At 42.8% G+C, this 27,193-nt stretch overlaps 1 protein-coding gene across 3 annotated transcripts in view; it reads right to left on the reverse strand.

The window, feature by feature from the left end:
* Positions 1–27,193, reverse strand: part of ARHGAP40 (Rho GTPase activating protein 40) — a 66,264-nt gene that overhangs the window by 11,331 nt on the left and 27,740 nt on the right. For all 3 annotated transcript variants that reach the window (XM_033915042.1, XM_033915043.1, XM_033915041.1), the window contains exons 2-9: positions 16,107–16,303; positions 15,209–15,429; positions 13,720–13,792; positions 9,328–9,488; positions 6,701–6,866; positions 3,493–3,584; positions 1,155–1,232; positions 642–801 (exon numbers count right to left, since the gene is read on the reverse strand). In XM_033915042.1, coding sequence (XP_033770933.1) covers positions 642–801; positions 1,155–1,232; positions 3,493–3,584; positions 6,701–6,866; positions 9,328–9,488; positions 13,720–13,792; positions 15,209–15,429; positions 16,107–16,281 — 1,126 coding nt within the window. In that variant the 5' untranslated portion in view covers positions 16,282–16,303. The remainder of the gene's footprint in view (positions 1–641; positions 802–1,154; positions 1,233–3,492; positions 3,585–6,700; positions 6,867–9,327; positions 9,489–13,719; positions 13,793–15,208; positions 15,430–16,106; positions 16,304–27,193) is intronic.

The following is a 27,193-nucleotide window of genomic DNA, read 5'->3' on the forward strand; positions in this document are numbered from 1 at the left end:
ACAATGAGTGGCTTCCTGAATGGCTGTGATGAGTCTCGAGAGAATTTGCAGGAGCCATTCAGGAAGTCGCTCAGCACCCAAAAGCAGCAGTGCCAAAGCGCACTCCCGCTTGGTACAGCTGAAGCCATAACTCATGGCAGCAAGACCAGTTTAGCAGTGGGGCAGTGCTACACCTCTGGACCACCAGGGATTCCATGTACGCGGCAGAGAGGAGGTACAATGGACAAGGCAAGGAGGGGGAACAGGATGGAGAACCTGGGAGGGAATAGGGCTGGGTGCAGAGCCTGACAGGGGAGGGAGGGAAGGAGAGAAGGGGGCTGGGTGCAGAGCCCGGCAGGGCAGGGCACTTGAATATTAAGTCACCCATCTTATATTCGAGTCAACCATTTTCCCTCCTTTTGGGGGGGGGGAAATGGGGTCTCGACTTATATTCGGATCAAATTATTCACGTATATACAGTAAGTGCCTTTTTGGATTTCCACATAGGTGTCCTGATGTAACAGTTTTAATTACGTTGTTTTCGAACTTCTGATAATAGATAATCTTGGAGGCAGTTGCCAGAACACATGCTAAGTATCAGAAGACCTCACAAGCACAGAGTACGTTATACAACATTAGTAATATTTGAGAAGAGGACATACGTTGCACAGATGCGAAAGCAGAGATGTATTCAGCTGTCAACAGTGGCATGGGAAGCTCACGGATAAATCTCTTCAGGATACCAGATACATCATTCTGATGCACCTCTTCCCAACTGAACAGGCCAGCGTAGAAGTCGCTTTCCAGCTTTTGCTGTAAACTCTGTAAAAAGTAAATAAATTATAAGGTAACACTGTGTGAATTATGAAACCAGCTGCAGTCCATCCTCTATGCCAGTGTTTCTCAAGTCGGTCCTGGAGTACCCCCTTGCCAGTCAGGTTTTCAGAATATCCAAAATGAATAAGCATAGGAAAGATTTGCATACAATGGAGGCAATGTAAACCAATCTCATGCCTAGTCATTGTGGATATCCTGATAACCTGACTAGCAAGGGGAGGGGGTGGGGGCACTCCAGGACCGACTTGAGAAACGCTGCTTTATGTACTGCACTGAAAAATGAAAATCAGAAAACGAGGCGAAGGATGAGGCGGTTGATTTGAGCAAAATAACTATACCTTAATCCTGGCCTGGGACCCAGAAATCCTCAGAATGCCTTCGGTGTCCAGTCCTTTCTTTTCCAAACACGAGAGCAGCTATAAAAGAAAAGAGACTTAAATACAACGTGGAAAACACTGAAGAAATGTAAAAAGCTGTAGCGGTTATTTCTACAACCATCACACAAAAATAGTCCAAAATACTCCCGAGGACATATGTACAAAACAGAGTGAAATATGTCACGAAGCTTTAAGAGGGGAAACTGTCAAATCAGTCCCCTTAGCTAATTACTGGCTGATTTCTGCAAGAAACAGTCTATTTCAAATTTCAAATTCCAGAAAAAATAAAAATAATAAAATTTTCCTCTTCGAGATCAACTACAATATCAACAATCGCTACTGATGTATCTTAACCTGACAATACTCCGTATTCCTAATGTCTCTTCTTGGCTCCCTATATTTAGATCCCTCATCACCTCCTCCATCATCTCCAATCTCCAATAATATCCTGTTTTTCTTCCATTCCACTGCTCTACCTCTGTCCACATTGTGACTCATGCTACAAGTTTCAAGTTTCAAGTTTATTAAACATTTGATGTATCGCTTATAACAATATCTAAGCGATGTACAGTTTAAAAACCAACAGATTGTGGTAATGCATATAGTTTATATACGTTAGACAATTGACAAAACAATTTAGACAGACATGAATAAGTAGGAAGGAGGGGGAAAGTTACAATTACATTGTTTGTTAAAATTTACATAAAACGGAAAATACATTAGGTATAAATGGGGTGAGGCGAGAGGAAAATATTGTTGATTATTAAAAGGATATAAAAATCTAGAATAGGTCATATCATAAATCAAATGCGTCTTGAAATAAATAAGTTTTTAGAAATTTTTTAAAAGTGATAAGATCTTTTTCGTTTTTAATAAAATTTGGAAGGGAATTCCACTGAGAACATATTGTTTCGTCTAGTGCCGATTATTCTTAACGATGGGACTGAGAGCAGATTTGACGAAGATGATCTTAAAGAGCGAGAAGGGTTGTGTGGGACAATCATTTTTGATATAAATTGGGGTTCGTTAAATCTTAATGTTTTATAGACCAAAAATATAGTTTTGAAAGTGATTCAGTGAGAGATGGGGAGCCAGTGTGATTTGATAAATAAAGGGGTAACATGATCGTATTTTTTTGCTTTATGAATTAATTTTATTGCAGTGTTTTGGATAATTTGAAGCCGTCTCTTTTCTTTCTGGATTATATTGATTAAAAGGGAATTACAGTAGTCTAATTTTGAGATAATTAGAGAATGAATTAGAACAGGGGTGTCAAAGTCCCTCCTCGAGGGCCGGAATCCAGTCGGGTTTTCTGGATTTCCCCAATGAATATGCATTGAAAGCAGTGCATGCAAATAGATTTCATGCAGATTCATTGGGGAAATCCTGAAAACCCAACTGGATTCCGGCCCTCGAGGACCGACTTTGACACCTGTGAATTAGAATATTGATTGATTTAGAGTCTAAAAAGGTGGAAATTGAACGCAGAAGCCGTAGTCTGAAAAAACAGGATTTAACTGTTTCGCTAATATGGCTATGAAATGAGAGATCCACGTCTATTATTACTCCTAGTATTTTCATTTGGGATACGGATTCAATAGGGGCGTTGTCTAATATACATCCCTAAACATACATGATCCTCTCGAGTTGTAAATTGCCTTTGAACTTGCTGTTATCTCTAGTCATAACGGTGCTTCTATGGAGTTGTAAGTCGACTTGAACCCACTTAGTCATAGAGCGACACAGAAATTGAAGATAAGATTAGGAAATTTTGAACCACTCTCCTCTGCTCAGGTACCTATGGGTTTCCATACAAAAATGTTTCCAGTCAGATTTTAAAAAGGTGACCTCTGGGGAAGAGAGACCTGCTTGGGATTTTATCGTTCTTCCTCTGCCTCCTTTTTTGAGGAAAAATCTATTTTAAAAAATCCACCTTAAAATAAAAAAATAATCATCTTTCTTTTATTTTTATCCATCCTGCACATGTGTATACTTTAGAAACGTCCCAATTCCCCACCCTCAGAACCCCTATCCATCTATCACAAAGGCAGGTGCCATTTCTGTTCCTATTTTCATGAATAATACACAGACAAAAATACAAACAGCCTGCTTGACCATGTAAAACTATATTTTCCATGTTCATGCTCAAAGTTTCTCAAAGTTGCTTCCTTATATAAACCCTAATCCTCGCCTTAAAAAAAAAAAATTAAAACAACAGAAATAAAAAAACCAATCTCTTACACTCCTGGAATGTAATAAAGTGCTATGACGAGACAAATAAAATCAGATAAGAACTCACCGCCTGAAGAATCAACGGGACTCTTGTGTTGGGAATAATCTTTTGATCGTTTTCCAATAAGACGCTGAGTGGAACACCAAAGAGTCGATTCTCTGTATGAAGACCAAAATTAATTTCATGATTTCTAAGCATTTATTAGACATACACTGGTAACCTAGATTTAGGAAAATCGTGTATATGAACAATCAAAAATGTATGGAATTTCTATAATTGCACAAAAATCACTAATAAAGGAAAAAGGCTCTTTTTATTAAATTGTGGTCAAAAGGGGTCTTAGAGCACCCTTATGCGGGCTTTTCCCATGCACTACGATAAATTTTTACTGCAGCTGTAAAAATGTCCTTTTTCTTTTTTTTTTGTATTAATGGCCATGCACTAGTATTGCCACTGGTATGTGGCCATTAATAAAAATTACCACTTCAGCACTCAGCACCAGCCATTTTGTAGGTGGTGAGGGTTTATACAATATTCCCCTGCTAGCATGCTAATAGAAACATGATGGCAGATAAAGGCCAAATGGCCCATCCAGTCTGCCCATCCCAGTAACCATTATCTCTTTCTCTCTCTAAGAGATCCCACGCCTTCTTGAATTCAGACACAGTCTCTGTCTCCACCACCTCTTCCGGGAGACTGTTCCATGCATCTACCACTCTTTTTGTAAAAAAGTATTTCCTCCAATTACTCCGGAGCCTGTCACCTCTTAACTTCATCCTCTGCCCTCTCATTCCAGAGCTTCCTTTCAAATGAAAGAGACTCGACTCATGCGCATTTACATCATGTAGGTATTTGAACGTCTCTTATCATATTTTGCCTCTCCCTATTGGCTAAGGCTCTTAACATTTGCATCTCCTCTTCCTATAGGCTAAGGCTCTGTGCACCTGCATTGTGAGGTCATAGAGCTGCCCATCCGCAGTAACCATGATCTCCTCTCTGTTGGCTAAGGTTCTTAACATTTGCATCTCCTCTTCCTATAGGCTAAGGCTCTGTGCACCTGCATTGTGAGGTCATAGAGCTGCTCATCTGCAGTAACCATGATCTCTTTCTCTCTGAGAGATCCCATGTGCCTTTCCCAGGCCCTCTTGAACTCAGACACAGTCTCTGGCTCCACCACCTCTTCTGGGAGACTGCTCCACACATGTACCACCCTTTCCGTAAAAAAGTATTTCCTCAGATTACTCCTGAGCCTGTCGCCTCTTAACTTCATCATAAGCCCTCTCAATCCAGAGCTCCCTTGACTCACGCGCATTTACGCCACGTAGGTATTTAAACGTCTCTATCATATCTCCTCCAAAGTGTAGAGATTGAGATCTTTAAGTCTGTCCCCATACGCCTTGTGACGAAGACTAGGCACCATTTTAGGAGCCTTCCTCTGGACCATCATTTTTAAATCTTTTTGAGGGTCTCCAGAATTGTACACAATATTCTAAGTGAGGTCTCACCAGAGTCTTATACAGAGGCATCGATACCTCCTTTTTCCTCTCCCCAGCATCCTTCTAGCTTACCCCGTCACTTTTTCAATCTGGCCACTCTCTATGGCCCCTCTTTTTTCTGTGCACACATTTGGTGGTTACTGCAGGATGCGTAAGCATTGTTTTGGCATATTGCCATTATTTTTTCCCCAATATATCGCGCAAGGGAGGGTAAGCGAGAAGTAACCAAAACAGATAACAATTACTACTGCAGCACCTAAATTTGTTGGCCAAATGTTACTAGTTACTGTTGGCCATTACATAGCCAGCTAAACACCCGACCCACCTCAGGCATGTCTCTAACCAGGGCCCCTTTTCTCGGTACAGCAATTTTGCCAAATTTCAGCATGACAGAAAAGATCCAACAGAAAAACTTTTTAACTGACTACATATTTGGAGTTATCGATTTCTCAAAAGGCAGAACTTGCGCAACGAGCATCATTATCCAACATGAACACATGTAGTCTGCCCTACTAATCCCTCTGTCTTGGAACTCCCCAAAATATGGACTGGTTGGAACTATGCAAAAACTTAGGCCCTCTTTGATTAGGGTGTGCTAAGCATTTTAGCGCATGTTTATCGCATGCTAAACGCTAATGCATCCATAGGATAATATGCACGCATTAGCGTTTAGCGCACGCTAAAAAAGCATAGTGCACCTTAGTAAAAGAGGGGGTTAAATTATCTTTGCCATCTATGAGAGGCATAGTTTCTACTAATAAACTGGGGAAGTCTCTTTTCTATAAACTAAGCTGCGTTAGCGTTTTTAGCGTGCGCTAAACCCGCGCTATGCAGCTAAAACTAACGCCAGCTCAATGCTGGCATTAGCGTCTAGCGCACGCGGCTTAGTAAAAGGAGCCCTAACCGAATTATGGCATCATATCCCTTTGTTCTCTTCAAATCTTCCGTAAACATTTAAAAACTTGGTTATTCACCAATTTGTACATTTTTCCTCTGTAATGTCTCTTCTAAAGATGGCACGGTCTATAAATTCAAGCTTTAGTTTAGTCTGCCTCTAATACATTAATGAAGGAAGCCCCTAACCCAGGGGTGTCAAAGTCCCTCTTGGAGGGCCGCAATCCAGTCGGGTTTTCAGGATTTCCTCAATGAATATGCATGAGATCTATTAGCATACAATGAAAGCATATTCATTGGGGAAATCCTGAAAACCCAACTGGATTGCTGCCCTCGAGGAGGGACTTTGACACCCCTGGTCTAACCCTACCATCACCCAGCCAGACCAAACAGCAAAGAGTGTCATCTGGGTGCTCCCTACAAGAATAATAGAGATCCCTAATTTCCCACAAGATATGAAGAAGTGCAACGGATATCCGTAACTAACTGGAAGGGCCTCAGTCAACGAGCCTACGCAAGTCATAGACTCTGACCTTACAAGTCTGCGTACATTCCTGGCTCTTTAGCTCTAATCATCGGCAGCCTTCCAGTCCCTAACCTCAACTTAACGAATTTGAATTTTATTCCAAATTGTTTTCTAAAAAAATTTTTCCCTTATAATTTATTCTAAAAATCTCAACTCTCTGAAAATCTCAGTTCTCTACATCGGTGCACTTTTTCTAAATAGGAGACTTAATTAAACATCCAACGTCCAGTGTCTGTTAAAGTAACTTAGCTTTTAAGTAGTAACACTCCAGCAAACTGCTTCAGACCATGCTCCCTACAAGACCCTTATTTCTCTTGGCATAAAACAAAATCTGTATTTTTAAGAGAAGAAATTGTACCAGCTGCCTTCCTTTTCACCGCTTTGTTTCTCTTCAGATCCAGGTCCAAAATGTCACAGAGAGCTGTGAGCTCAATCAGAGCCAACGTGGGGATCTTCTTCATATCCTGGGGAGACATATCACCGATCCGTGTGACTCCCAAACGGCCCTTAGGAATTTTCAGCTTCTGCAGAGGAAAAGAAAAACTTTCAGATACAGAGGCATATAATGAAAACTTCCTGAAGAGGCTGTAGTCTCGGGGGGGGGGGGGGAGTGGGGAGGGGACGACGGGGACGGGGGGAATTCTGGACCTCTAGGCTTGCAAGCTAATTTTCATAAGGAAATTCCTAGCTGGGCTTCCTTTTGAAAATCTGGCTGGCATACAAGAGCAGTACAAAGGATTCACTGTAAATTATGCCCAAAAATTAATTATGCAATCCCTTTCCGTGCCCACCTTTTCCTACAGCCAATACTTTGGCACATATGTGGGGAGAAGCAAAAAAAGCGTTTGCGATATTGAGAAGGTGAGCACAGGTTTACCTATGAAAATAGCTCTGATTAAGGTCCTCTCAGAAGGTAATTTGTTTTTCATAAATATTTTATTGAAATTTTGAAGAAAAGACTTCACCTGCAAGATGTTTGAGATCTGAGGGGGGGGATGTTGCTCATCAGTTTATAAGAAAATGGGATTCGCTTTGTAAAATCTAGAATATCTGTTTTATCAATTGCCGGTAAGAATCTCTGGGATTCAATTCCAGGTATAATGAGATTATGTACGTCTTAAGAAAACGTTAAAAGCACAATTGTCTGTAGACGCCTTTCTCTAACTCTGTGGTTATTATTTGTTTTAGATTCCAAGAACTCTGTATTAAGGAAAGTTTGTGGGTAAGATCGACTTATTCGTTTACAGCGTTTTATAATGTTTGCTGGTGTTTGAAATTGTGGATGTAAATCTTTTTGTCCATTGCTTAGATTTAAGCGATTCATAAATTTTTAAAATACATTTAAAAAAAAAATACCATCCCGCGCTCCCTGGACCCCACATAATTTAGCCAAAGTAAATGTAGATCGATCTGATAAATGCTGGTCCTGCAATAAAGCTCCAGGCTCACTGCCACATATGCTCTATGATTGTGAACTACTGCAAACATACTGGACATCGCTAAGGAAAACGATATGCTCTATACTAGACATTAATGATAAACTGACTTTGAAAATTTTAATGACGGGGTTATGTGAATCTGAGTCGTCACTATCAATGGATGACCATAAAACTAAACTACTCCGCATCCTTTTATACCTACATAAGAACATAAGAATTGCCATCTCCGGAACAGACCCCTAGGTCCATCAAGTCCGGCGATCCGCACACGCGGAGGCCCCGCCAGGTGTACCCTGGCATACTTTTGGTCCCCCTATCACTCTAAGCTTCTCATATGGAGATGTGCTTCTAGCTTACCCTTAAATCCTAGAACGGTGGATTCCGCAATTACCTCTTCTGGGAGAGCATTCCAGGTGTCCAACACTCGTTGCGTGAAGCAGAACTTCCTGATATTTGTCCTGAACTTGTCCCTCCCTAGCTTCAGTCCATGTCCTCTTGTCCGTGTCACATTGGACATTGTACATAATGTTTTTTATCCTGCTCTATTTGGTCGATTCCTTTCAGTATTTTGAAAGTCTCGATCATATCCCCTCGCAGTCTCCTCTTCTCAAGGGAGAACAAGCGATTAAGAATGTATTATCATCATGGAAAGACCTATCTAAGGTTGATTCAAAGATGTGGTTGAATTCAATGTGCATGTCATTTAAATACAAAAGGGTATTTGCGGAAAAATTAATGTCCACTAAGAATTTTACTAAGCTATGGGAACCTGTAAGAAATTATTGTGTTCTCTCTCATGACATTTATATGATACAAAGCTGATTACTACTTTCAGATTACCGTATTTTTGGCGACTGATATATTACTGTTTATTTGGCATTTAATTCTGTTTCTCTTGAATCATAAATATGGTAATACTATAGCACACCTTACCCCTACTTGAAGCTATTGACTTTGCCTTGTTGATGCTTCATATTAGCTATGCTGTATTTGCTCATTGCTGACGCAGAGTTAAACATGGATGTATAAGTATTGTTTTCTTTTTCTGTATTGTTGCCTATAATTCCAATAAAAAGACTTGAACTAAAAATAAAATTATAATAATAACACCATCACAATCCCCCCATTTGACTAAACTGCGATAGCGGTTATTAGCCGCACTGCTCCCGATGCTCATAGAGTTCTTATGTGCGGCACCCGGAAGTGACGTCAGTTGGAGCGATGACGCAGTCACGAGGAGCTTGTTGAAGCTGTTGCTCGCGGCGGTGAACTCAAGGTAGAGGGGAAGGGAAGGGGGGCGTGCGCTTGGTGAGGGGAGGCGTGGGAAAAGGCAGGGGGGAGAAGAGGAGGAGGGGTGCCGGCACCCCCACCAACATGGTGCCCGAGACGGACCACCCCTCCCCCCTTTACTATGCCACTGCTGGTGAATTATCGTTAAGACTTTATACTGTGCACTGCCAAATACATATTCTGGGAGAGTTACGTGTTTTTTTAAATGGGGAACAGAATTTACAAGGGAGAAGAACCCCCCCCCCCCAGAACTTACAGGTAACGAGTAATCCTCTCGTATCCTCCGGGGCTCCCGCTGTAAGCGTCCCTTTGGTACAACAGCTGCCTGTTCAGAGTAAGCCACGTCTGTGTTAAAGAGCTCTTCTTTCCCAGGGACCCTAGGGGGGCTCGTGAATCCCCCAAGTTCTTCTTCACCTGCTACAGACAGAAAAGCAAAACAATATAGATAGGTCATAATACAGTAAAACCTTACATTTGATTAAATTTTTACTTGATATACGAATGAGGTCTTGCAATACGAGTACATACAGTATACACACGTCACATCATCACAACTGAGCCAATGGTTCTTCTCTCTTTGACGCTGTGGAAGTGTAGTGACTGTTCTCAACGAGTGAAGTCTTGCAATACGAGTACATAAAGAATTCTGTATTAACTAGTATTTTAGCCCGTTACATTAACGGGTGCTAGAATATATGTCTGTGTGTCTTTATTTGTGTCTCTCTCTCCCTCCTGCTTTCTGTCTCTCTCCCTGGCCCCCTTTGTCTGTCTGTCTTTCTGTGTCTCTCCCTGCCCCTGTGGCTTTCTTTTTTCCTTCTATCTATCTGTCTCTCTCTCCCTCCTGCTTTCTGTCTCTCTCCCTGGCCCCCTTTGTCTGTCTGTCTTTCTGTGTCTCTCCCTGCCCCTGTGGCTTTCTTTTTTCCTTCTATCTATCTGTCTCTCTCTCCCTCCTGCTTTCTGTCTCTCTCCCTGGCCCCCTTTGTCTGTCTGTCTTTCTGTGTCTCTCCCTGCCCCTGTGGCTTTCTTTTTTCCTTCTATCTATCTGTCTCTCTCTCCCTCCTGCTTTCTGTCTCTCTCCCTGGCCCCCTTTGTCTGTCTGTCTTTCTGTGTCTCTCCCTGCCCCTGTGGCTTTCTTTTTTCCTTCTATCTATCTGTCTCTCTCTCCCTCCTGCTTTCTGTCTCTCTCCCTGGCCCCCTTTGTCTGTCTGTCTTTCTGTGTCTCTCCCTGCCCCTGTGGCTTTCTTTTTTCCTTCTATCTATCTGTCTCTCTCTCCCTCCTGCTGTCTGTCTCTCTCCCTGGCCCCCTTTGTCTGTCTGTCTTTCTGTGTCTCTCCCTGCCCCTGTGGCTTTCTTTTTTCCTTCTATCTATCTATCTCTCTCTCTCCCTGCCTCCTATGCAGCACCATTTCTCTCCCACCACTTCCCTGTGTGTGTGCATGTGCCCAGGCTGTAAGTAATGGACAGGCTGATCGGGTTAAGTTGCATAGTTTTTTGAATCAGTAGGGATTGGTCATTCTGTAGCATGTGTTACATCCAGGTCTTAAGGACTTCACTTATCATTCTTCTAAACAGTTGTTTGGCATTTTTGGGGCAGGTGTTGGAGGTTTCTATTCAAGCTGACACGTGGTGGGATTGTGTCTCCCTTTTTTTTAGTTTTATCCTGTGGGTCTCAGGTTTGAGGTCTTAGAAGTTGGCACTTAATTATTTTTACTGTAGCTCTTGTCCGCCGTGGCCTGCTGCCGCCGTGGCCGACATCCGCCGCCAACAGCCGCCGCCGACATCCGCCTCGGAGGGGATTCTGGAGCATGCGCACTCCTACCTACAGTGCCCTACAGCGCACGGAAAACAGAACACGCAGATGGAAGTGCGCATGCGCGAGTAGCCTTTTATTATATTAGATGTTTTGGGGTTATTTCTTATGGGAAAATTTGCTTCGATATACGAGTGCTTTGGATTACAAGCATATTTTCGGAACGCATTATGCTCGCAAACCAAGGTTTGATTGTATTCCCAACTAAACATTAAACCCCTGGATCTGTTAATTATATGATTCCATAATGGCGCTAAAAGGAGAATCCGATAAAACCGTCAGAACGGTTATAAGTCCGAAATGCAAACTAGAGTATTGGGAGTTCAACTCGATGATATGTTAACCATGGAATGTCAGGCTAATTTAGTGAGTAAAAAAAGTTTGAGGGCTCTTCGGGAAATTAAGACGAGTCCGAAAATGTTGTGATATATTTCAGCATTTTCACTACTTTGTGGCTGCTCGCGCCAAAGATAAAAAGTTACCGATGGGGGCATCACCATCTCGGGCGCCGCTCACTCCCACTACGCCACTGTATGGACAAGTCCCCTTTCGGTTTTGGCAATGCCCAAACTAACCCCCCTTTTACCCAGGTGCGCTAACCAATTAGCGCACATTAAACACGAACGCATGCATGTTAGTCTATGGACGCGTTTCCGTTTAGCGCACGCTAATTCGATTAGCACACCTTAGTAAAAGAGGGGGTAAGTAGGATATAGAAGAGAGGAAATCCTTGGCTAGCTGTGGATAAGGGCTTGCGATATCCGACCCGAGTCCTGCTTCCAAAAAGCAAAAGCAGTCTTTGTCCACACGGAACAGGCACTCAAAAATTGACTTATGTCACCCAATATGGCCTATTGGTTTATGAATGGAAAAGGAGGAGGAAATAGGCATGCAAATCTCCTTCATGCATATTAATTGGAAATATCCCGAATACCTGACCTGTTGGCAGCTCTTGAGGTGTGGGAGTGAAGGCAAAGGCCTTATGGGATCTGATGCTATTTTGAGGAGCATGAAGGGAGTTAAAATAGAAACCAGGTCGGACTCGGCTTACTAGGAGCAATTTTCAAAGACTTTTGTGAATTGAGCAGTTTCATAATTGTCATCTGCTACTATATTGCACTACGTCATTATAATTGCATGAAACTATTAGGCTATTATGAAGGTAACCAGCCTGCAAACTCATTTTCAAAAGGAAACGGTGCAGTTTCCCTTTGAAAATTCCACAGCAGCCAGTGCCAGACAGATTTTACTTATTCATTCATTCATTCAGTTTTCTATACTTTTCTCCCAGGGGAGCTCAGAATTTATTCAGGTACTGAAGCATTTTTCCATCTGTCCTGGTGGGCTCCCAATCTATCGAATGTACCAGGGGCAATGAGGGTATTAAGTGACTTGCCCAGGGTCAGAAGGAGCAGCGTGGGTTTGAACCCACAACCCCGGGGTGCTGTAGCTTTAACCACTGCACCACACTTTCCCCCCATGTAGAGTATGTTTGTGTGTGGGAGTGGGGGTGGGGGGTAAAAATTGCAGAGATTCCAAAAATGAAATACACACATTAATTTGGAAAGTATTGACATTGGAAAGAAGATATTAATCTGTATATAGATGGTAAAAATCGCATATTATTTAGCTCATGCATTGTAATACCACTACTGAAGCTCAGATATTGTAACACCTTTACTGAAGCTCATGCAAACCGCTCAGAATTGACTCCCCAGTCATTAGTAGCGGTATAGAACCTTCCAATAAGCATAAATAAAAAAACTACATAAAATAAACTCTTATATTTAGATAACTGAACACTTACCTCTTTCAGAAATCTTTAAAATAGCAATTTTATTGATACTGCTGAAAACTACTTAAATTTATAAATTCATATGTATATATTTCAACTTCACTTAAAAAAAATTCTGATTGTATCTCCTAAATACGTTTAGTCATTTTGTTGTGACCCACTGTGAACTTTTCACACGTGAGCAGAATGCAAGCGTTATACGAGGGCTGATTGAAAAGTAATGAGACCGCCTCTGTTTTTTTCTTTCCATGAAGCAGACATGGCAAACGCTGTGTTGGTTCTTGTGACGCTCATACATCGACGTGTCCGAACCTGCAGTTGGAGTGGCGTAATCTTCATCATTGGGTCACAGCGAGGGGAAGAACTTCGTACGTTTCGTCTGTGAGAGTATGCCAGAGGTGTGCGGTTGAATTTTGTGTTACACTTGGAAAGAGCGGTAAGGAAACTCTTGAAATGTTACAGCAAGCATTTGGTGGTGAAATAATTAGCCATGCTGCGTACTCTCAAAGACGCGTCTTCCTCATCCGCCAATCCAAAACATATGAAGTTCTTCCTCTTGTTGTGACCCAACAATGGGGAATGACAACTGTCTATCTGAAACCCCTTTGAAAAGTTACCCTTCTAGAAAGATGACTGATGTAGACATAGTGGAACCCATCTGTGAGCGTGTTTAGGTCAGAAAACGAACAATTTTGTACATGCAATTGATTACCCAACACATGCAACCATCAGCTCCCCTGCTCACACAAAGAGGTGCAAAGTACATGGAACATAACGTGTACATTTTGCATTTGTTAATTTTCCAAAAGTCAAACATAGGAAGATTGCAAAACTGCCAAATGAAATGAACATTAAACAGCACCTGGATAATTTGCACTTATACAGATTGTTTGAAAATTGCTCCCAATAATATATTTTTTTTTTTAATCTTGGAAGGAAGGTATTTAAAATTTGTCACGGAAGAAACTGTGGCAAATGAATTTACAGAACATTTTAAAGTAGAGTTATGTTTTCCAAATTATTTTACAGGAACACTTCCTTACATGTGTTGTATATTATCCTTGAACTTTGCTCCGTCAGATCCTGGACTGATTCCTCTGTCTCAGACAGGATTTCCTGTATAGATACAAACATAAATCATAAGGAAGCATTCAAGGGAGGCTTCGTGTAACCAAGTCATAAACTAGGCAGAAGTCAGCCTAATATATGCAACTTTACCAGAGTGTAACAAGGCCTAAAAATCAAATGAGATGGGCCCTCTTTAAAGGGCAGGAAGTTCTGGACATGTAGGGTTACCAGATTTTCCATCTGGTAAAAGAGGATGCATGAACTCACCCAGCGTCACTCCAGCGCCAGCCCTGATCTCACCAGCTTTTCAAAACCCGGACAAAGTGCTGGATTTTGAAAAGCCGTCCAGACGCCCAGACACGCCCTCTAAATCTGGATGTCTGGTAACCCTAACCATGTACAATCTGGGTTCGGGCCACAGGAACCTGCAGTTTTTCTGCATCAGCCCACAGGTCCTCTAGCAAAATCCTTCCCCAATACGAGCCACTCCCCAGAAGGTATGATGTGGTTTCACTAAATGCGTTGCTGCCATCCCATGGATTTTAGTTTGGCATCTCCTACGTGCTTATGCCAGCCCCTATTGCCAACAGTAATCAATCTATCAAAAGTATTAAAATAATCCTTGGCTGATTTGAAGCGTTTAAATAATGGGATACTATCACTGCGCCACTGGGACACACTGGGAAAAATGCTCGCGTACTTGAATAAATCCATGTATATAACGTTTCCCATATTTCATCCTATAACCACACTTCTACCTTTCTCATTTTTTAAAATAAATTTATTTATTATTTGTTACATAAATGGATAACAAAAATACAGGTAAATTTAATGTCAAAGGAAAATTGTATACAGAAAAAAAAGGAAAAAAATAAAACATGTATTAATCTAGCCGTTTCGTACCTTAATATAGATAATAGATTAACTAACCGAAAACAATTATTTATCTCCTGGACAGGCAAATACGGCCTCAGACCCTTTCTCATTGTGGGGGCCTTAGCGCGCCCTAAGTGCTAATGCGTGGCAAGGCGTCCATAGGATATAAGGGGGGCGTTAGCATTTAGCGCATGCTGAGACGCAATATCGCACCTTAGTAAAAGGACCCCTTTAATGCTTCATTCCTTCTCAGAATACCCTACGCTTGCCCGATCCTCCCTTTGTCTATTCATAGTTTCTTGCAAAGGCTCCTTTTTCACAGGCCTCTCTCTCTCTCTCTCTCAAACCTTAACAGAAAAGAAATCCAAGCTGACGAGGCCAGAAGTGTGTCAAACTAGCCTTTTTTTTAGCTCTTAAGTACCACAACTGATTTTCTTTAAGCTAAAAGAAAACTTTTTCTAGCTTTCAATGAATTGGTTTTCTGAGAATTTATGGAAAAATCAGTTTGTTTTGTTGCTACCTAGAGGGGCGAGGAAAGAGAAAAACAAAAAGGGACAGCAAGCAGGGAGTTCTGTTATTACTATTTACCCCAGAAGCAGCTGCTCCAAATACATCCCTGACATCACGCACAGGCTGCTTGCTCTTTTTGCGCCTGGAGCGGGAATAGGAGTCCAGCCTGCGCTGCACAGCTGCCGTCTGCGTCTTGGTCAAGGTAGACAGCAGCGCCGCATTGTCACCGTCGGAGGAGTGATCACTGATTAGGTCAGACAGGCCTGTGTCCTGCAGCCACTCGGCTTCCGCTTCTCCCTCTGCAAGACAAGAAAGCGGGGGACAGTCAGAATGCACACCTAACCCGCTGAACCGTCAACACGGTAGCAAAATGTCAACAGTAGTTAATTTAGCGGAGGAATAATACAAGCAAAAGAATATGGCACCATCTAGTGTTCTGAACAGGTACTGTTAGTTGAATCCTTCAAACAAAAAGGAGAGAACCCTAAAATAGTCTCCAAGAATATTGCCTCGCCATCCCTCAAAACACCCAGAGACTACACTACAAGGACAAGAAAACCACAGACAGGACACCCTTGGTAGTGACATACAATCCAGAGCTGGAAAAACTAAGAAAAATTATAAGAGGTCTTTAGCCACTACTCCAGGAAGAAATATTCCCAGCCACTTAATCTGAAATACAAATTGGTAAAAAGCAAGCTCCCCACACAAAGCCTTCAGGGAATATCCCGAGTATAATCCTGTAAGAAAATTTGCACCTGCCCCTCTCCCCACCCCCACTGGCAGCAATAGGAGTCACAGGGCTGTGGCCGAAGCCCATCCACAGGTGTGGGGACATCTTCGTGACGACATCAAACGTGCGTGCGTCATTATCACATGGATGTCTGCGCACTTCCGGATGCCCTCCAGCCGTGGCCCTGCCGCGGCTCGAAAAGGTTTGCGGCACACTGCCTTAGAGAGTATCGCGCTCGCTCACCTTCTGGAGTTTTGGCATCTAAAGCGTTGCCTTCCTCGGGCTCGGAGTCGCTGCTCTGTTTGATGCTCTCCACTTCTGTCCAGAAATCGTCCATGGACAACGAGTCCAAAAGCTCCGTCCTAGACTTCAAGCTTGGGGCCAGCCCAATAGACTCTTTCCAAGGAGCTGAGCTCATTTTGCACGGACACCGTCTATGACTGTTGAAAAAAACAAGAGAGATGAAATCCAATACGATTCGCATCTGAGCTTAATAAAAAAAAAGAAAAAAAAAAAGCAAGCTTTGGGACTTTAGTAATAGTTCCCAGAGCAAAAAAATCACCCTTTTTATAACAAACTTCATCAAGTTTTCATATAAATAAAGACAAAAACCACCCCTTCCATTGTTTACAGCCACAATTTAATGTAATTTAATTCTTCTATACCGCTAATAGCCGTGAGGTTTCTAAGCGGTTTACAAAAATGATACATTAAGGATACAATAAATAAAAACTAAATAAACGATCAACGAACTCATCACTAAAAGGCAACAGTAAACATTAAGGTCCTCTTTTACAAAGGTGCGCTAAGCGCTTTAGCGAGCATTTAGGGTGCGCTCAATCAACACATGCGCTAACTGCTAATGCGTCCATAGAATAACATGCACGTGGTAGCGTTTAGCGTGCGATTAGCGTGCGCTTTTTACTGCGCATAGCACACCTTAGTAAAAGCGTGCCTAATCCCCTGTTTCACTAAGGGGCGCTAAGCATTTTAGCGTGCATGCCCGCTAACCTCTAGTGCGTCCATAGACTAAAAAGCATAGCGCACCTTAGTGAAAGGAGCCCTATATGTATCCCATTTCATTGCCGGTGTGGGGGTGTGCAGTAGAGAGTGACACGGTGACAAAAAGTTGTCACCGTTCCCGCGGATAACCGTGGGAAACCATCTCCATGTCATTCTTTAAGGAGAGAGGGAAGAATCGGAGTACGAATAGACCCAGCCACTGACCCTCAAGCCTTGCATTGAAGAACTGAGTGACACCGGATGGTTTCCCGTGGTTATCCGTAGGGACGGGGACAAATTCTGTCGCTGTGACATTCTCTATAAATGACTTCACATCATTCTCTTCTTGGTTGGGCTGAGAACTTTTCATTGGCCCCTCGTATTGTGATGTCATAATGTGATGCCTCGTTCCACCAATGCCTAAGAGCCAACCTCATCGGTGATGTCACAATGGCTTGTGCCCATTTACTGGATGCATTTGCCTTATTGAGGCAAAAAGTGTCAAGAAAAGTGTGAAATAACTTCATAGAGAATGAGGCCAAGATAAAATTTGTCCCCATCCTTACGGTTAGCCACAGGAAAACATCCCCATGTCATTCTTTAAAAGAGAGAAGAATCAGAGAACGAATGGGCCCAACCACTGACCCTCAAGCCTTGCATTGAAGAATGCTGGTGTAGAAGGACTGAGGTTCAGATAGACACTAAATACCACGGGATTGTTTCCGCGGGGATGGGAACAGTGATGAAGTTTGTCACCGTGTCATTCTCTAGTGTGCAGTACTCGAGCCTGACCACCATCTACTCCATGAACACAGACCCTGCCCAACCCCACTCTGCCATCCCATTTGTGCTATATCTAATGGATTAGCCCTGCACTATGTGGACAGCACCGGGTGGTGCGTGGGCAGAGCAGAAAATATCCAGTTAATCGGCGATATTCAAGAACCACAATAAGAAAGATATGCACAATTTAGTGCAAAACATCGCTCTAAGTTATTCAGAGAGCTCTGGCCGTGGCAGTTTATTCAGTCAATACAACTACTCAGATTTTGGTGCAGAATATCCAGGAACAACTTTATACACAGACAGCACTGAAATTAAATGTCAAATGAAGAGCGTACCTAAGTACATAAGAATAGCCTTACTGGATCAGACCAATGGTCCCATCAAGACCAGTAGTCCATTCTCATGGTGCCAAATCCATGTCACTAGTGCCTGGCCAAAACTCAAGGAGTAGCAACATTCCATTCAGAATCTCAAAGAACAAGATTCTGGGATCCCAGAGAGTAACAAGATTCTAGAACCCCAAAGAGTAGCAACATTCCATTCTGGAATCCCAGAGAGTAACAAGATTCTAGAACCCCCAAAGAGTAGCAACATTCCATTCCGGAATCCCAGAGAGTAAGAAGATTCTAGAACCCCAAAGAGTAGCAACATTCCATTCCGGAATCCCAGAGAATAACAAGATTCTGGAACCCCAAAGAGTAGCAACATTCCATTCCGGAATCCCAGAGAGTAAGAAGATTCTAGAACCCCAAAGAGTAGCAACATTCCATTCTGGAATCCCAGAGAGTAAGAAGATTCTAGAACCCCAAAGAGTAGCAACATTCCATTCCGGAATCCCAGAGAGTAACAAGATTCTGGAACCCCAAAGAGTAGCAACATTCCATTCCGGAATCCCAGAGAGTAAGAAGATTCTAGAACCCCAAAGAGTAGCAACATTCCATTCTGGAATCCCAGAGAGTAACAAGATTCTAGAACCCCAAAGAGTAGCAACATTCCATTCCGGAATCCCAGAGAGTAACAAGATTCTAGAACCCCAAAAAGTAGCAACATTCCATGCTACCGATCTAGGGCAAGCAGTAAATTGGTCCACGTCTTTCCAGGAAATTGTCCAAAGCTTTCTTAAAACCAGCTACACTATCCGCTCTTACCACAACCTCTGTCAACGCGTTCCAGAGCTTAACATAAGAACATAAGAACATAAGCAATGCCTCCGCTGGGTCAGACCTGAGGTCCATCGTGTCCAGTAGTCCGCTCACGCGGTGGCCCAACAGGTCCAGAATCCTCTATCTCTACCCCTCTATCCCCTTTTCCAGCAGGAAATTGTCCAATCCTTTCTTGAACCCCAGTACCGTACTCTGCCCTATTACGCTCTCTGGAAGCGCATTCCAGGTGTCCACCACACGTTGGGTAAAGAAGAACTTCCTAGCATTCATTATGAATCTGTCCCCTTTCAACTTTTCCGAATGCCCTCTTGTTCTTTTATTTTGGCCGACTGGAACAGCGACTGACATTCTAACAAGTTTCCATGCAAATGATTTGACTATTCTCTGTAAAGATTGACCTGCGTACATTTCAGATCGATCTTTAAAGGAGATCACGATACCTTTTACAGAGCTAACCTAAGATGCTATACACGAACCTTGAATGCTATACAGACTGCCCATCATGCATGACTCAAGGTGGCAGGTTAACGAGGTGCCGAATGGTTACATAATGATTTCTTACAAGGTTTCAACATAAAGGTTATTCACAATCAAAAAATTCAGTTCTCTTTCACCAATACATATCCTAGAACTCCTACATATTTTAGCTTACGACATTTCATATGATCCAAGACTGGTTGGCTAGGTCACCATACTAAGACACAGGGTATCAGTTTGATTCCTGCCAGCAGGTAGAAAGATGAAGTAATACAGGGAATATGTGAAGAAAATTATAATTTTATTTATCTAGTGGGTTTTGGGTTGTTTTTTTTTAACTTTGTCTTATCTAGGTAAGGCTGATGGAGGTGTACAGCATTAAACTGGATAAAATTTTAAAAAGTGCATGACCTGATGCTATATCAAGTGAATGCACTACTTTGGAATCAAGGAGCTTATACATTCAACTCTTGGTTATAGCCAGAATTCTACTTTCTTCCAGCTACAGAAGCAACCTTATTAAACCTTATCAGACCCTCAGCGGCGCCACTCAGGACTCAAACATCTCATCGTCCTGAGCTTTACGTGTCAGCTCGTCACTGGGTCTACTTTACTCTTAATAGAGCTTAATTTTATAACTTCCCCTCTATTTATAAATTAATACTTAGCTTAAATTTATGGCTAAGTCTTCTTGGCTAAAGACGTCAGCGTTAGTTAGGGATGTCAAAGCCGACCTGTTTCGCCTAGATTGTTATAAAATTAAGCTCTATTAAGAGTAAAGTAGACCCAGTGACGAGCCGACACGTAAAACTCAGGACGATGAGATGTTTGAGTCCTGAGTGGTGCCGCTGAGAGTCTGATAAGGCCGCTGAGAGTCTGATAAGGTTTAAAATAAGGTTCCGATGCTTTATCAAACACCACATACACACACACGGGCATCTTCAGGATGTGAATTTCTTTGCAATACATTTCGTTCTGATTCAATAGGAAATCCGGACAGAAAAGTTAAGTAACATAGTAACATAGTAGATGACGGCAGATAAAGACCCGAATGGTCCATCCAGTCTGCCCAACCTGATTCAATTTAAAAAATTTTTTTTTTTTTTTTTTTTTCTTCTTAGCTATTTCTGGGCGAGAATCCAAAGCTTTACCCGGTACTGTTCTTGGGTTCCAACTGCCGAAATCTCTGTTAAGACTTACTCCAGCCCATCTACACCCTCCCAGCCATTGAAGCCCTCCCCTGCCCATCCTCCTCCAAACGGCCATACACAGACACAGACCGTACAAGTCTGCCCAGTAACTGGCCTAGTTCAATCTTTAATATTATTTTCTGATTCTAAATCTTCTGTGTTCATCCCACGCTTCTTTGAACTCAGTCACAGTTTTACTCTCCACCACCTCTCCCGGGAGCGCATTCCAGGCATCCACCACCCTCTCCGTAAAGTAGAATTTCCTAACATTGCCCCTGAATCTACCACCCCTCAACCTCAAATTATGTCCTCTGGTTTTACCATTTTCCTTTCTCTGGAAAAGATTTTGTTCTACGTTAATACCCTTTAAGTATTTGAACGTCTGAATCATATCTCCCCTGTCTCTCCTTTCCTCTAGGGTATACATATTCAGGGCTTCCAGTCTCTTCTCATATGTCTTCTGGTGCAAGCCTCCTATCATTTTCGTCGCCCTCCTCTGGACCGCCTCAAGTCTTCTTACGTCTTTCGCCAGATACGGTCTCCAAAACTGAACACAATACTCCAAGTGGGGCCTCACCAATGACCTGTACAGGGGCATCAACACCTTCTTTCTTCTACTGACTACGCCTCTCTTTATACAGCCCAGAATCCTTCTGGCAGCAGCCACTGCCTTGTCACACTGTTTTTTCGCCTTTAGATCTTCGGACACTATCACCCCGAGGTCCCTCTCCCCGTCCGTGCATATCAGCTTCTCTCCTCCCAGCATATACGGTTCCTTCCTATTATTAATCCCCAAATGCATTACTCTGCATTTCTTTGCATTGAATTTTAGTTGCCAGGCATTAGACCATTCCTCTAACTTTTGCAGATCCTTTTTCATATTTTCCACTCCCTCTTCGGTGTCTACTCTGTTACAAATCTTGGTATCATCTGCAAAAAGGCACACTTTTCCTTCTAACCCTTCAGCAATGTCACTTACATACATATTGAACAGGATTGGCCCCAGCACCGAACCCTGAGGGACTCCACTAGTCACCTTTCCTTCCTTCGAGCGACTTCCATTAACCACCACCCTCTGGCGTCTGTCCGACAGCCAGTTTCTGACCCAGTTCACCACTTTGGGTCCTAACTTTAGCCCTTCAAGTTTGTTCAACAGCCTCCTATGAGGAACTGTATCAAAGGCTTTGCTGAAATCCAAATAAATTACATCTAGCATATGTCCTCGATCCAGCTCTCTGGTCACCCAATCAAAAAATTCAATCAGGTTCGTTTGGCACGATTTACCTTTTGTAAAGCCATGTTGCCTCGGATCCTGTAACCCATTAGATTCAAGGAAATACACTATCCTTTCTTTCAGCAACACTTCCATTATTTTTCCAACAACTGAAGTGAGGCTCACCGGCCTGTAGTTTCCTGCTTCATCCCTGTGACCACTTTTATGAATAGGGACCACATCCGCTCTCCTCCAATCCCCAGGAATCACTCCCGTCTCCAGAGATTTGTTGAACAAGTCTTTAATAGGACTCGCCAGAACCTCTCTGAGTTCCCTTAGTATCCTGGGATGGATCCCGTCTGGTCCCATCGCTTTGTCCACCTTCAGTTTTTCAAGTTGCTCATAAACACCCTCCTCCGTGAACGGCGCAGAATCTACTCCATTTTCTCGTGTAACTTTGCCGGACAACCTCGGTCCTTCTCCAGGATTTTCTTCTGTGAACACAGAACAGAAGTATTTGTTTAGCACATTTGCTTTCTCCTCATCACTCTCCACATATTTGTTCCCAGCATCTTTTAGCCTAGCAATTCCATTTTTTATCTTCCTCCTTTCACTAATATATCTGAAAAAATTTTTATCTCCCTTTTTTACATTTTTAGCCATTTGTTCTTCCGCCTGTGCCTTCGCCAAACGTATCTCTCTCTTGGCTTCTTTCAGTTTCACCCTGTAGTCCTTTCTGCTCTCCTCTTCTTGGGTTTTTTTATATTTCATGAACGCCAACTCTTTCGCCTTTATTTTCTCAGCCACTAGGTTGGAGAACCATATCGGCTTCCTTTTTCTTTTGTTTTTATTGATTTTCTTCACATAAAGCTCCGTAGCCATTTTTATCGCTCCTTTCAGCTTAGACCACTGTCTTTCCACTTCTCTTATGTCCTCCCATCCTAACAGCTCTTTCTTCAGGTACTTTCCCATTGCATTAAAGTCCGTACGTTTGAAATCTAGGACTTTAAGTATCGTGCGGCCGCTCTCCACTTTAGCCGTTATATCAAACCAAACCGTTTGATGATCGCTACTACCCAGGTGAGCACCCACTCGAACATTAGAGATACTCTCTCCATTTGTGAGGACCAGATCCAATATCGCTTTTTCCCTTGTGGGTTCCGTCACCATTTGTCTGAGCAGAGCCTCTTGAAAGGCATCCACAATCTCCCTACTTCTTTCCGATTCCGCAGACGGAACATTCCAGTCCGCATCCGGCAGGTTGAAATCTCCCAACAGCAGAACCTCCTCTGCATCTGTACAACTGGGCAAAACTTCTTGAAAGATCCAGAATGTCCGAAGCTGCCAGCAAGATACTGGAGATCCGACTATGTATGACCATTTCATTCCGGTAAGTTTGGTTGCTGAACAATGCTGTAGGAGCAAGTAGGGGGAACTTTATGAGCCCAGGCATGGATGAGAAGCACTTGTGCTCGTATTTTGCTTTCTGTGGACTTTGCTGGATTCTCAAAGCAAACATTTACATGATTTATAAGATGGAAAAAATTAACATCTGAACTGTAAAATTGTAAGGTGAAATTTGATGAATGCGGGCTCCCTTTCTAACTTTAAATAACAATTATGGAACTTTTCTGTTTTGTTCACTGGTAATAACTATGCAATGTTTTGGACCCAAATAATATACGGTACTTATTAAAAACCAAGCAAAAAATAAAAATAAAGCCTTGAATAGAAGTATGCATGCACTTTTTCTTTTGTGGGGGGGGGGGATGTACTTCTGCCACTTCTTTGTCTGCTCTGCCCCCCTCATTCCCTTCCAGGCAGCCTGCAGGAAAACTCAGGGAAGAAGTGAGCCTAGAGCGCATAAGGGCAAATTCTGTAAGAAGCGCCCAAAAGTTAGGCGCCTATATAGGCACTGTTTAGCGCGATTCAAGTAAAATTGGGCGCTGTTTAGTGAATCACCTAGTTTGGAGGCGCCCATTAAATAGGCCAGATCTAGGCATACTTAAGTTAGGCGCCAAGCTGAGTGCTTAAGCACGCTTAAGAGCAGTGATTCTGCAACAAGGCGTCTGACACGTAGCCACGCCCAACATGCATAGCGCCTATTTTTTTGAAGGCCACCTAAATTTTTAGAGGCGCCTTGTTACAGAATCGCGTTTTTCTTGATAGGCGCCTATGTTCCAATCAGCGCTGACTAAAAAGCTTAATTGGGCTTGTTGTTCAATCTAGATAAGCGTCTCCGAAATAGGTGCTCAACCGTAGGCGCTGGTTACAGAATTTGAGCCATAGAGCCCACAGTTAAGCGATGTTTTTATGTACGAGTGCGTGTAGATTCTTGCCGCAAGACTTTTTTATACCTGGCATTGTTCATATATCCGCCAGTGACCTGTTTCCTCGCTCTGCCACAGTTCCACTTCCCTTGTGTGCAAATTAAACCCTGAAAATCAGGGTCGTAGCGAGGGCAAAAGGTGCCCAGGGTAATGGCATCAACCGTACCTCTAAACTTCCATGGCAAAAAGCAGCATCACCAACTTGCTGTCCACGTCGGCTCGCCCTCTGACGTCACTTCATAAGCACATGAACCGGAAGTGACGTCAGAGGGAGAGCCGACACTGGCATGAGCAGAGGCGGAGTTGCTATCCACACCGGTGAAGGGATAGAGGTACGGTGGGGGAAGTGAAAGCGTGCGTGCGGCGGAGGGAGGAGTGGGAAGGAGCAGGGGGGCCGGCGCTCTAGCCAAGATGGCGCCTGCTGCAAACTCCTCCTCAGCCCCTCAGGAACATGACTGGTGTAAACATATAAAATCCAGTTGATGTTTTAACTGGCCATTTCTGGGCCCAAAGCACTTTTACCACAATATACTGCCAATCTATATAATACATAAAACCTAAACTAAACTAAACCTTAGGTTTGCCGCATCTTCTCCACGATCGTAGAGCTCGGCACGGTTTACAGGACTAAGATAGAATGGAACTCCAAAGGATGGTTGTGGATTAAGAGTAAAGGAGGAATAGAAGGTTTAGGTACCAGAGAGGGGGGAGGTGTTACATTTTTGAGAAAAGCCATGTTTTCAGATGTTTTCGGAAGAGTTGGAGGGAACTCAAATTTCTGAGAGGGGATGTAAGGTTGTTCCAGAGCTCGGTGATTCTAAAGGGGAGGGATGTCCCTAGTTTTCCAGCATGGGATATACCTTTTATAAACTTAAATATTAAAATAACACCTCCATGGATAATTGGAAAATCAATGTGTTCTAGGCTAGTGGGAGCCCCAGCCAGTTGTGTTTTCAAGGTATCCTTAATGAATATGCACGAGTGAGATAGGCTAATTCATTAAGGATAGCCTGAAAACTCAACTGGCTGGGGGGTCCCCCAGGACAGGTTTAAGAACCACTGTTCTAGGCAGTTTTGATCTTAAGATCAAGCCAAGTTAGGCCACTGAATGAAACATTAAGCAGGGAATGAGATTTCACATAACTGATATTGCTCTTGTCGCACCAAGATTTACAAATCATTATTTGCTTAAGATACTGTAACCTTCAAACACAAGAAGCAGATCAGGCCATACACAGCAGGGAAGGAGTGGGGGGCGGAGAGGAGCCAGTGCACCCCCCAAGATGGTGCATGGGGTGGTCCACCCCGTTTACTACACCACTGCCTGCACCTCAAGTCTCGAAGACAGCTCTACACATAATTCTATAAACTGCGCCTAAGTCCAGAGGTGGTTTATAAAAATCACGCTAAGTACCAACCTTTTTTAAAAAATGATTTTGGGGAATTTTCTCCTTAGTGAACAAGTATTTTTAGTTGCAAGGCCTCCAGGAGCAAGTACATCGTCAACAAGCTTACAATTCCACATACTCATTCAATGTAATGTAATGTAATGTAATTTATTTCTTATATACCGCTACATCCGTTAGGTTCTAAGCGGTTTACAGAAAATATACATTAAGATTAGAAATAAGAAAGGTACTTGAAAAATTCCCTTACTGTCCCGAAGGCTCACAATCTAACTAAAGTACCTGGAGGGTAATAGAGAAGTGAAAAGTAGAGTTAGAGGAAAAATAAAAATAAAATAAACATTTTAACAAGACAGCATTGATCTAAATACTTTGGAAGGTAGAAGAGAGGAGAGAAAGGAATAGAAGCAGAAGGGGGAGCCGTTGAACAGTAGAATTCTGGAGAAATTTAAATGATAGAAATAGAACAAAACAAAGACAAAAGATTAAAGATAAATCATAAGCTGGAAAGAAAAATAAAATAAAACTTTGTCTTCAATCCACGGTCAGTGATGAAGTGGAGCAAGTAAGTTTAGGAGGAGCGATTGACGTTTGATTCAATGTATTCCCAATGCTGTCAATCTGATCCTTTCTATTAGTATTAAAAAGTCCATTATTGAATCCAATAGAAGCTTAATTGCTGGCATTTTGTATTTTGGCATCCCCAACACAAGCAGTTCACTATTTTTACGCTTCTCTCAAAAAATGAGAAGGGAAATGCCAGGCCTCTTCTCAGAAGTTGATCTAACTGCAGCTTGCAAGGACAAGCTGACCTCCACAATCTAGACTACACACAGTACCAAGGCAGTTCCAGTGGGTTCATTTTTTCCGTTCTAAGGAATGTCACCGAGCAGCTTCTTGGGTTATAAGAATGCTGCATGGCTGGAAACAAATGGAACGGGGAACGAACACCTTTTGCAAAACTGCACCCTACACGGTTTGTTTTCCGCAGGCATTGGAGATACAGGAATGAAAATCTGAGGCTAAGCAAACATTGAGGTGGGGGGGTACACAACTGTGATCTTTTCAGTGAAAAGAGAAAATTTTACTTGACTCAAGTAAAATTAGTTCTCCGTTCATGCAATAAACATAGAAACATAGAACATGACGGCAGAAAAGGGCCAGGGCCCATCTAGTCTGCCCACACTAATGGCCCACCCCCTAACTACCTCCATGAAGAGATCCCACATGCCAATCCCATCTTTTCTTAAAATCTGGCACGCTGCTGGCCTCAATGACCTGTTGTGGAAGATTATTCCAGCGATCAACCACCCTTTCGGTGGTTAAAGTTTCAGAACATTACTGGAGTTTCTCTTTGTCCGTCAGCCCTGCTACCGTCTTCTCTTTTGAAGGGTCTAAGACCCAATACACACTTAGTACATGTGAAAACACTTAGGGGCTAATTCTGTAAGCAGCGCCGGCCATGGCAGGTGCTGGCAAAATGGGCACCTACCGTTTGTCAAATCCCTAGCAGGCGCCGCTTCCAGAATCGCAGCTTGACGGGATCGAAGGCACCGGAAATGTAGCCAGGGTTTCACAGGCCTACATTTCCGGCGCCTAGGGTCCCGTCAGAATCACAGCCAGCAGCACCCCTAATCATGACCACTTCTGGGCTCTGGAATCACCATGTGCCACTAGCCGCTAGGGACAAAGGCACTGGTCCTGGAGGATTTTTTTAATTGGGTTTAAATGACACGGTCAATTACCGCGTCAATTAGTGCCAA

Source organism: Geotrypetes seraphini, chromosome 11, assembly GCF_902459505.1.
Source record: "Geotrypetes seraphini chromosome 11, aGeoSer1.1, whole genome shotgun sequence".
Lineage (NCBI taxonomy): Eukaryota > Metazoa > Chordata > Amphibia > Gymnophiona > Dermophiidae > Geotrypetes > Geotrypetes seraphini.